Raw genomic sequence first — 10,292 nt, 5'->3', positions numbered from 1 at the left:
GGGGCATCATTGTGCTCCTGCACATTGCCCACGCTCCAAGACCAGGCGGCGGTGTCGTACAGGAATTTCAGCACCGGGTAGCTATTCCAAAACGTGCTGCTGACGAGAGGCAAACGGGAAATACGGCGTAAAAACATCTCCCTCGCATTCGCTTCCCTGTTAACTGTCGTAACCGCTCGAAAAAATTCCTCCTTGAGTGTCATCGCGGCAAGCGTAACCACTCTCTCCAATGTACGATCTCCCGCAGCCTTTAAAATGGCTTTTTGTAGGTAAAGACACGGTTCGTCGTCCTTTTTATCTTCGTACCGGTGACAACCAAACTGCCCAATAACATTTATGCGCCGACCATAGAATAAGAAACAGTCTGTCCCCTCTCGACCATTCACATAGACAAAACAAACAGCACAAGGCACAGGACGCAGTGGGGCATCCTCATCTTCGACCATTTCCTGTAAAGAATCATAAAGAGTTTCCTCAATAACTTCAAGAAATGTGTCAAGATCCTTCTCTGTATACGACGCTGGTGGTAGTTCCTTCATGTTATACTTTGGACTACGCATGAAATTGTAGCGCACACTTGGATCATTACGCATACGAACAAACTGCTTCCGCAATTCCTTGTTTTCATTACAAAAGTAACGACGAAGTAAAGGAATCAGTGCGATTTCATGCGACCCATAGCGAAGAGAGAAAAAAGTCGGACACGCATCGCGAGAGGGAACCCCGCCCATGCTGATAATAACACTGGTGGATGCTTCCTCGTCTTTGCCCTTTCCTTTTTTCCCTTTTGGCTACAGAAAAAAAAAAAAAAAGAATAGTCTACGCTTTGCCTGTCCCTGCCAAAAGATTAAAAAAAAAAGGCAAAAGAAGGCAAGAGAGAGAGAGAGGGGGAGGGAGGGGAAGTGTGCGAGACACAACAAGTGGAAACATCGCATCAATCATAAATGCATAAAAAAAAGGATTGGGAGGAGGAGAAGGCGACATGTAATGTAACGGAGGTAAACAGACAGCGAGAGAGAAGAGAAGAAAACAACAACAACAAACAAAGAAAGAAATAAAAAGAAATCCATAGAAAAATTGTCGTTACATTCGCCAAAAGAAGTACAAATGAAGAAAACAAACAAACAAACAACAACAAATAAATAAATAAAATAAATAAAATAAATAAAAAAAGAAAAAGAGAGACACGGCAGAGAAAGCAAAGGCAAATGCATATATATATGTAGATATATAAACAAATGCAGACATCCAGCACAAAGCACCACCAAACAAAAAAAACAAAAACAAAAACAAAAACAAAAAAGAACATATGGAAGGGGGGAAGATAAAATTCGGTCCCACCCGTACAAATAGCCGCACACTCCATTTATTGTAAATAATAATAACAAGAAAATATGAAAGGGGTTAGGGGAGGGAAGTAAGGAAGGAGGGGAAAGTGGATTTATAAAAGAAGAGCAGGTTGTGGCAGAGAGAGAGAGCATACAAAAAAAAAAAAAAAAAAAAAAAAAGGAAGAAGAAAAAAAAGGAGGAGAAGAAGGAGACGGGGTCCATTTGCCACTTACACCGCCTTCCTCCTGCCTTCACCGCAGTCGTCATCTTCCCGTTTTTGTTTTCGTTTTTACCCACTCAATGGATACATGTATGTATACATACATGCCGCTGCCCCCCTCTTCCCCAAACTTTCTCCACCCAACACAAAGTACTCAAGGCGCTCTCAAAAATGAGTCGTAAAAAGAGAGAGAGAGAGAAAATAAACCAAACATTAATTTTAATTCATTAAATAATAACAGATAAAATAATCAAACAAACTAACAAAAATCAACCTATGCAATTTCATTTCCCACCCCCCCAAATTCCCTCTTGTGCCCCCTTTCTCTCCTTCGGTGCGTGTGTGTGTGTGTGTGTGGACGAGATGAGGAGTGAAGAAGGAAGTGAAGGAAGCAGGCATGACGGTGGCGACACAAAATGTTGATCAAAAGCGAACAAACAAAAAAACCAACATCACCACAAATAAAAACACCTTTTTTTTTTTTTCCATTATTTATTATTATTATTATTATTATTCCTTCTTGTGTTTGCATGTGTTTTCTTTTTTTTTTTTTTTTTGCATAAAAACAACAACAACAACAACAACAAAACAAACAAACAAAAACAAAAAAAAATGTAAATTCGTCTTTTCTCCCTCTCCCTCTCTGCTTCCTTCCCTTTCTCCCTCTCTCTCTCTCTATATATATATATACATACATGTAACATTATATTATATTATGTTGTTGTTGTTGTTGTAGGCGCTGTGGCTTATGAAAGCCCGTTTCACCCACCCCCATCCCCCCTTTTGTTTTTCCCTTTTTTTTATTTTTTATTTTTTTTTTTTAATTTTCTTTTAATTTTGTTTTATTTTCGTCTTCACTTCTTTTCCTTCTGAAATTTTTGTTTCTTATTTATTTATTTATTTAATTTTTATTTTTATTTTTATTATTCAACGGCAATGCAAAAATGTCTCCGTGCACTTCAAAGACTTTTTTTTTCTTTTCTTTTTTTCTTTCCGTTTTTCGTTTCGGTTCCTTTTTTTTTTTTTTTTATACAAAATTTCTTTTATTATTATTATTTTTGTTTCCTCCGTTTTGAGTCCATTCCTCCTTCCGCAAGAAAATTTCACCCAAACCCGCACATACACGAAAAAAAAAAAAAAAAAAAAACTCCACACGCCACCGCTCTAAAAATGCATGAAACAGGCACCCGTGCAACTACACCCTCTTGGCTTGCATACACACACACACACACATAAATATAAATATATATAAATATACATGTGGATATATGTAGGGGCACGTTTCTCTCTCTCTCTCTCTCTCTATGTGTGTGTGTGCGTTTGCTGGCGTGTTTCTCCTCCCCTCCTTTTTTTTTTTTCTTCTGGTGTGTGTATGTGTGTTTGGGTGAAAGGCTGCAAATACACAGACGCACACACACATATTTATATATATGCAGACACAGAGGAAGAGAAAGCGAGGGATGCAGAAATACCCAAGGCAGAAACACAGTTCTCTTCCAGGCAAGCTCTCATGCTCGATTCATTGACGTCTCTGCCCTCGCTTTCGTAATTCCCCTTCTTGCATACACATTCTGGGCTCACGGTGATCATTGCATTGCCCATGCAAACGCCGACCACGGCAGCATCGCCATTTTAATAATGGGCATCACTTCCAATGTAGTTCTTTCTTATTCCGGTGGTGCTGGGGCTGTTGCTGGCGGCTGGGAGAACATGTATGAACTATAAGGAACTCCATACGTGGGAGGCTGTGCGAAGTACATTGGCGGGGCGGCGCCAGGTGGGTAGGCGGCGGTTGCGGTCGGGGCATGTGGCATCGCGGATGACTGAGCAATTGGACCACCAGGCAAGACATATAAAATCTGCTGCGGTGGCACACCAGGCGCAGCCGCCACACCGTAAGATGAAGTTGCAGGAGAGAGAACGTGCAGACCGGGAGGCGAAGAAAAGGGAGAGGCGCCTGGAAGAGTCGTCTGTGGCGAGGCGTATTGCAACTGCGGTCGGCTTCCGGGGAACATAAATTGCTGCTGCTGCTGCTGCTGCCGACCTGGCATGAGTGGAATTGGCGTTGCCGCGGCATTAAACGGCATAACGTTTGTTGGCCATCCGGGAGGCGCCCCCATAAACATCGTAGGCATATGCGACCAAAAATTCGCAGCAGTTGTAGCGGTACCGGATGTAGGCGGATACATCATCATTTGTTGGGCGGCAGCGAGTTGAGCTTGTTGTTGCAAGACCGATTGAGACCCCTTCAAAAGCCATTGTTTAAGTGTAGATGCAAGCAATGAGCCACCATACAGACGTTCATCTTCTTCCTCCTCCTCCAAAAACGCCCCACTGTCATGCCGTTCCTGCATTAATCGTTGACGTTCTTGTAGAAAATCAATGGTATTGCAGCGGATGTGTTGACCCTTAACAGAATCCACCCGCATTTTGTTCTCCACATATCGTAGCCACAATCCTAAAAACTTGTTGCTGAACGTCACTTCCAAACCGTACTCTCCGAGGTGATTTTCATACATGGAAAAATGTGGAGGCGCGGTTTCGTGCATACGGAGTTCTTTGATCATGTCTAACAGAGCATATTGGGAGTAAAACATACGTAACTCCCGGTAATTATTATGCTGCAGTACAATGCGTAGTTGTAAACGTTCCATATAATAGTCAAAGGAGGCCTCCACATCTCTATCCTCAGCAGGATAATAAAGGGCAGAACTATTCACAAATTGTTTTCGAAACGCTAAGGAAGCTAGAAGCACAACGGACTCTGTAAGGTACCCATGTGCCTCAACGTCGTCAAATATAACATCTAACACCACAGGAATAGATGGTTTTTTACTATCCCCTATACCTGTATGTGAGGAGTACACGCTAGTGCCTCCGCCACCAAGAGCCTGCGTCTTGGTAAAGGTGGCAGGGTTAATAAGATGCACTGGACGACCCAAGCAACATGAGATAAACCCCACAATTTGCAGACGATGTCCCTTGATAATTAATACATTGCCGCTATTCGCCGCAAGGGTTTGTTGTGCCCGGTTCAAATGTGAATGCGATTTTGAAGTGGCTGACGAAGACTCATTACTAGGGTTGATGGGGTCCAATATACAAACAGCAAACGGCACTGGACGCAACAGTGGAACTGGACAAGAGTGCGATGTGGATTGCTGACTGGCTTGCTGTTGATAGTGATGAGGGGCATTCATTTCCGTTGCTGAGCCCGCTGCTGACGCTGATGGCAAATCTGGTGTGGTTAACTTCTTCTTTATACGCGGCTTATCCTCAAGCAAGGCATCACTGCTTATGATGGCGTCCTTCACCTTGACGAGAAAAAATGGATCGTTGAAGGCAATGATGCAGTCCACAATAGGACCCCCGCTCGTTGTCTCTGCACGCCTCGAATTTGCGCTCGCCGTCGCACTTCCGGGTGTCGTCGTCCCTGACGGTGCCGCTGCTGCTGGGGGTGGGTCGGTCCCCCTGCGCGACAGAATGTCGTTTAGTTTCCGCTTGGCCTTCTTGTGCGTGTCATTGAAGAAACGCGGCAGCAGAGGCACGAGGCAGACCTCAACTTGGGTCTCCGTGGAGGGCCGAGGCACAAACGTCGTATAAAACAACTCTGGAGTGTCGTGCGACGGGAAAGCGCCCATGTTCTCGCTCTAAATGGCTTTGCACCACAAGGACGAGAGAATACACACACACTGTCCCGCACCCCACAAAAAAAAAAAAAAATAATATTCACAATGAAGTCCAAAGGCTTCTCTCCCTCCCCGTTTCACTAAACCGATAGGCGCTGTGTCTTCTTCCTCTCGTGTCCCTGTGCAATTTGTGTGTGTGTGTACGTATGAGAGAGTCCTCAAGTTATGCCACCTCACCCCCCCTTGCCTTTCCTTTCCTTTTTTTTTTTAATATTTTGTGAGATCCGCTGCTGTGAGTTTTTGTTGGCTTCGTTCCCCCCTTCAGCAAAACCTCGCCAGTGACCCACTCCTTGCAACGGTCGGTCCCTCCTTTTTTAAAAACAAAAAGTTATCTTCTCTCGCCGTATCCCTCACCCTCGTGTGTGTGTTTCCCCTCGCCTGCCTGTTGCTTCGAAAGAAAAACACTTGCGTCTCCGTTAGTGTTGTTTCCTCTCTCTCCAATTTTATTTTATTTTATTTTTTTTTTCGGTGTTTCCCCCCCCACCCCCACCCCCCTTTCCCTCTTTCTTAAAAGTTCAAATATATATATTTTTAAATTTTATTGGATTTGACTGTGCGTGCCGCCTGCCGCCTGCCGCCACAACCACCACCGCTTTTTCTTTTTTCCCCCCTCCTCCCCTTTCGGCTCCTGCTGTTGGACTGCTGAGTGTATTTCGTTCTCCCCTCCCCTCCCTTCTCTTCTCTTCTCTTCTCCCTCTTTTGGGTTCGGTGTGTTGCCCCTCCTCAACTCGGGGTTTTTTTTTTTCTTTTTTTCTTTCTTTCGTTCCTTTTCGTTCCCTGTTGAGCGACACAACCAACAACGAAAAACAGAAGCAAAAACAGAGATAAAACCGCAGCAAATAAAAAAACAAAACAAAAAAACAAATAGCACTCAACAAAAAGAGAAAAAAAAAAAAAAAAGAAAAACAACAATAACCCTCTTTCTATCTGTCTGTATCTGTGTGTTTCTGTGCCTGTGCCTGTGTGTGTGTATGTGTGTGTTTGGGGACACTTTCCCCTTCCTCGACCCGCCGCACAACAACAACAAAAACAAGAAAAAAAAAAAAAAAACAGAAGAGAAGAAACAAAAACCGGTTAAATTCTCAGCAATCAAGTAAATTACATTTATACATACATATTATATACGCACATTTACACGTATGTCTCCGCATCTCCTTGTCATGTGTACAAGGAGAAGGAAAGACGAGTCATGGTAGGGGGCGGATGACAAAAAATCAGAATAAAGAAAAGAAAAAAATAAATAAATAAAATACAATATTAAATAACAAATGTTTCTTGAGCCCGTGTGACGCATCCTCATTTACTTCGCTTTCCCTCTCTTTTTTTTTTCTTTTTCTCTCTCTCTCTCTCTTTCTCCCTCGTCCACGCTCTCTCAACCACACCTTCTCATCCCGTAATACCTGCAGTCAAGAAGAGAGCGGACACAACCAAACAGAAGCAGCGAGGGACATAAAATGTATGTGTTGCACATTATGCCATCTCTCACACGATCTATGCATCCGTACAACGAGCAGCAAAAATTCCCGGGATTTTCTTCTTCTTATGGTGTTTCACCACTTCCCCGCCCCCCCCCAAAAAAAAGAGAGAGTGAGAAAGTAAAAAAGAGACGCCAAAGAAGCGCGAAGCGACAAAGAAGAGCAACGAGCGGAAATGAATTGTAGGAAATGCCTGCCACTCAGTTCCAGAAGGATGCGTCTTTTCGCATCTTCGTCAACACACGCTCCCGCCAGCGGCTCACAAAGGAGGCGGGGAGATACACTGTTTCTTCCGACTGCGCGTCCGTTGGATCCGCAGACAAAACCCGGCCGTATGACATGACAAAATTAAATAAATCTTCCACAATACGCTCTGCCATTGCCAGCCTTGTCGCTGCTTGTTCTTGCTGCAGCGGCTGCTCCTGCGTTGCGCCCAGGTTCGCCACATCTTCCTCCTTCTCTTGGCTGATACCAATCAACAGCCGCACCGGGAAGTCGACGTTCAATAATACCGGCGGCACACGCAAGATAGTGCTAGGCCGCATATTTGACAGGTGACCCACATACAAAAAGGCACCATCATCCTCGCGGGCAAGATAGATACCAAGACAAATGCCGGGCGCAAGAGGCGCTGGTGATGTGAGAAAGACCACGATAGACTCCGGGGCGTTGCCTAAAGGTGCAATCCAACGAACACCGTCCAGGCAATTGAATTCTGTTACGAGGGGAAGGCCGGGTAAAATCGCTGCAAACGGCGGCAAAACATTCGGCGCAACGGCCATTTTCCGCTTGTTATTTTTATTCCCACTCCCACACCCACTCTCTGTCTGTCTGTGTGCTTTTTTTTTTCTTCTCCCAACGGCAACGGCGTGCCGATATGTTTTTTGTTAAAAGGGGGATGGGGAAGGAGAAAAAAAAAAAAAAAAAGGAAGTCACACTATAACTGTGGGAGTGTGCGCCAGGCGTAATACTGCAAGAGCTCCGCGGCGCAGGATCCTCTCGTAAGGGTCCGCCCACACCTCACCACTTTTCCTCCTCTTCTCTTCGCCAAACAGCCAGTGGGCATAAAACAAACAAAAAAAAAAAATAAGAAGAAAAATAAAGATTGAAGCCGCAGATAAAGACAGGAAAAAAAAAAAAAAACACACACGCACACACTCACAAAACAAAAAATTCATGTCCTCCATAATCAGCATCCAGCCACATCCCACAACTTTAAACTCCAAGTATCGTTGCCACTACTATTCCTGTCCTTCTTTTCTTCCCCCACCTCCTCCGTCTTCCGTGCCATGCCATCCCCACGCCACGTTCACCGCCCCACCCTCCGTCACATATGGTTTCGTCTGCACGAATGCGGGGTCAAACTGTTGAATCTGCGCCACGTTAGAGATGAGAATACTCTGTAACGCCAAAATTTTATCGTCTAATGCCCTTCGACGATTTTCATCCTCCTCGCGGCGCAACTTTTCTGCCTCCACCGCCTCAAGAGACTCCTTTTCCTTCTTGCGTACCTCATCCGCGCGGACCATCTCCTGCACCTCCCGGACACGGCTTTGATGAATGTAATAATAATACAAATTGTTTGTCTGATTCTTCTCTGCGTAGACCCACCGCTGCAGCTTGGCAATCTTCAGCACCAGGCGAAGATGCTTTGCGGAGTCGAGAGGGACGTCATCGTGCTCCTTGCACACGGACCATAGATCTACAAGCCGTATGGGTTGGGGAAGAAAAGAAGTTTCATGACGTAATTACGCGGTATCTCGCCCAGGTCACGAGGAATCGCCTTGATGTTATTCTGCACAAGGGGCTTTTTAAAAAGCTCGCGAATATTTGAGTTGAAGGCACGGTGATTGGCGCACCGCAGCATGGTCACCTCACTGCGGTAAGGGATGGTGAGGCGGTACTCTTTGCCTGGCCGCAACCCATGCGGGCCTTTGGGGCGATTCATAAGACAAAATGACCGGCGCAACATGACGTGGGACGCGTTTCCTGCAGCCACCACAGTCCTAAAAGAGGAGTGAGAAGACCCCCTGCACAGAGAGAAGGGAGAGAGAGAGAGAGACGAGGAAACCGGTGCAAAATCGTCTCACACAGGGGGGGAGGTGTGCTCGCCTACTGATGGACACCGTCACAGCCAAAAAGTGCATGCATCATGGCATTGCAACAATCAAACCACGGATAGAAAAACAAACAAACAAAAACAAAGAAAAAAGAAAAAGACATGTGAGATAAAATGGCTTTCACCAAATAACATACTGCCAACACGAGCAGCAACAGCAACGGCGGTACGCGCGTAAAAACAGCGATGCCAAACGACCAAATAAACTTCCACTTATGAAGAATGATAGACGAGGCAGAAACGGCAATCGATTGCCTTCCCCTCCCGGCCAGAAGTCATCGTTGTAGAGTCATTTTCCGCAAAACCCACAGTATAGTGGCAGACAAACTCATCACACATTACAGCCATGTCCATATAATGAAATGATTTCTACCAATTCTCCATTCCCATCACCTCCAATTTTCTTTTTATTCTTCTTGTCCCCATGCCTCCTACTGTGCACTACGGTCTATCTGGAAAGAGAGAGAGAGAAAAAACAAAAACAAGAAATCAAAAAAAAAAAAAAAAAAAACTATCCGGCCCTTTCCATTCAAGTAAACATATATATATATATATATATATATATATATATATATATATATATATATATATATATATATATATATATGCAGCTGTAGTGCCATACACAAATAGTAAGTAATTCATTCATTCATTCATTCAACAACAAAAACAACAAGCAGAAAGAATGAAAGAAGCACAGACGCAAAATGAATATTGCTCTCTATTTCCAGATGAGACCCGCAACTTCTTTCCTCCTGTCCTGTCCTGTCACTTCGCACTTTGCCATCCAACGGAGCAACGCATTACTCATCCGCCCATACAAATCCTCCATTCTTGCCTCACTTTTTCTACTTCTCATGACTCTATCTATTTTCAAATCAATCAGTCTTCTGATGCGACAAACCGTACGTCAACATCCGCGTCTTTTCGCAACCGACTTATAAGCGGCTCAGTGTCACTATCTAACAGTCGTCTGCCCTTTTTCAGCGCCAAAAGTGCCTTGGCACAGTTAAGACGCACATTCGGCACACTGTCTTGAGCAAATAGACGCAATATGGGAAGAATGTGTTGTGAGGCGGTGCCGCAGTCCAGGCTTTGGATACTCGCCAGTGATGCATAAAAGTGTGCGAGTGCAACGCGGTGAAGATAGTTGTTTGTGGACGCCATAGAACTAAGCCGAGGGAAAAGCGATGCTCGTGACCATGCCGTCCCATTCTCCGCCACCAGCGTACAGCAGGATCGCACCGCCGCTTCGCGAATAGTCGCCACACGGTCGACAAGGTGCTGCACACAGAGCTCCACCACATCTTCTGCGTTTTTGCCTAACGAGGTGATGAGAAACGGAACCTGTGATATAACGACTTCACGAATACGCCAATTCGGATCCCCCGCAAGTGCCACAACAACGGGAACGAGTTTGGGTGCCATTTCTCTCGCCTCGGGGGTATTTCCCATGGAAC

General features: G+C 44.9%; 4 protein-coding genes and 1 pseudogene across 4 annotated transcripts, besides 40 other annotated features; all 5 read right to left on the bottom strand.

Moving 5' to 3' along the window:
* On the bottom strand, positions 1–731 carry Tc00.1047053511425.49 (hypothetical protein, conserved; the record flags this gene model as incomplete). The annotated part of the gene is made up of 1 exon (XM_801260.1): positions 1–731. A coding segment is annotated over one exon (731 nt), but the record flags the coding sequence as incomplete, so codon positions are not given.
* Positions 1–1,858: a sequence feature (heterozygous, Esmeraldo-like haplotype).
* Positions 1,013–1,065: a sequence feature (T-rich).
* Positions 1,115–1,177: a microsatellite.
* Positions 1,274–1,302: a microsatellite.
* Positions 1,484–1,524: a microsatellite.
* Positions 1,859–1,986: a sequence feature (haploid, non-Esmeraldo-like haplotype).
* Positions 1,884–1,906: a microsatellite.
* Positions 1,987–2,430: a sequence feature (haploid, Esmeraldo-like haplotype).
* Positions 2,022–2,041: a sequence feature (A-rich).
* Positions 2,042–2,064: a microsatellite.
* Positions 2,065–2,106: a sequence feature (A-rich).
* Positions 2,111–2,162: a microsatellite.
* Positions 2,178–2,226: a sequence feature (GA-rich).
* Positions 2,331–2,474: a sequence feature (A-rich).
* Positions 2,431–2,612: a sequence feature (areas merged during assembly that could not be assigned to a particular haplotype. This can correspond to areas where the two haplotypes were merged or to regions with more than two copies in the genome that were merged during assembly.).
* Positions 2,517–2,578: a sequence feature (A-rich).
* Positions 2,613–2,913: a sequence feature (haploid, Esmeraldo-like haplotype).
* Positions 2,676–2,696: a microsatellite.
* Positions 2,764–2,822: a microsatellite.
* Positions 2,833–2,853: a microsatellite.
* Positions 2,914–7,442: a sequence feature (heterozygous, Esmeraldo-like haplotype).
* Tc00.1047053511425.40 (hypothetical protein, conserved) lies at positions 3,217–5,190 on the bottom strand (the record flags this gene model as incomplete). Its single annotated transcript, XM_801259.1, has 1 exon — positions 3,217–5,190. One exon carries the CDS (start codon positions 5,188–5,190, stop codon positions 3,217–3,219), a length of 1,974 nt encoding a protein of 657 aa, XP_806352.1.
* Positions 3,569–3,589: a microsatellite.
* Positions 5,258–5,279: a sequence feature (AT_rich).
* Positions 5,679–5,703: a microsatellite.
* Positions 5,756–5,781: a sequence feature (AT_rich).
* Positions 5,898–5,931: a microsatellite.
* Positions 5,973–6,007: a microsatellite.
* Positions 6,076–6,144: a sequence feature (T-rich).
* Positions 6,167–6,219: a microsatellite.
* Positions 6,264–6,308: a sequence feature (T-rich).
* Positions 6,469–6,503: a sequence feature (AT_rich).
* Positions 6,547–6,598: a sequence feature (GA-rich).
* Tc00.1047053511425.30 (hypothetical protein, conserved) lies at positions 6,914–7,495 on the bottom strand (the record flags this gene model as incomplete). Its single annotated transcript, XM_801258.1, has 1 exon — positions 6,914–7,495. The coding sequence occupies one exon, from the start codon at positions 7,493–7,495 to the stop codon at positions 6,914–6,916; it is 582 nt and encodes a 193-aa protein (XP_806351.1).
* Positions 7,443–9,024: a sequence feature (haploid, non-Esmeraldo-like haplotype).
* Positions 7,780–7,885: a sequence feature (T-rich).
* On the bottom strand, positions 7,955–8,686 carry Tc00.1047053511425.19 (annotated as a pseudogene).
* Positions 9,025–9,142: a sequence feature (heterozygous, non-Esmeraldo-like haplotype).
* Positions 9,143–9,830: a sequence feature (areas merged during assembly that could not be assigned to a particular haplotype. This can correspond to areas where the two haplotypes were merged or to regions with more than two copies in the genome that were merged during assembly.).
* Positions 9,303–9,343: a microsatellite.
* Positions 9,372–9,439: a microsatellite.
* Positions 9,472–9,492: a microsatellite.
* On the bottom strand, positions 9,715–10,292 carry Tc00.1047053511425.10 (serine/threonine protein phosphatase 2A regulatory subunit, putative; the record flags this gene model as incomplete). Its single annotated transcript, XM_801257.1, has 1 exon — positions 9,715–10,292. A coding segment is annotated over one exon (578 nt), but the record flags the coding sequence as incomplete, so codon positions are not given.
* Positions 9,831–10,292: a sequence feature (heterozygous, Esmeraldo-like haplotype).

The sequence above is a fragment of the Trypanosoma cruzi genome, genomic scaffold, assembly GCF_000209065.1.
Source record: "Trypanosoma cruzi strain CL Brener 1047053517117 genomic scaffold, whole genome shotgun sequence".
In the NCBI taxonomy this organism is placed as follows: domain Eukaryota; phylum Euglenozoa; class Kinetoplastea; order Trypanosomatida; family Trypanosomatidae; genus Trypanosoma; species Trypanosoma cruzi.
This window is presented reverse-complemented; position numbering and strand designations above follow the sequence as displayed.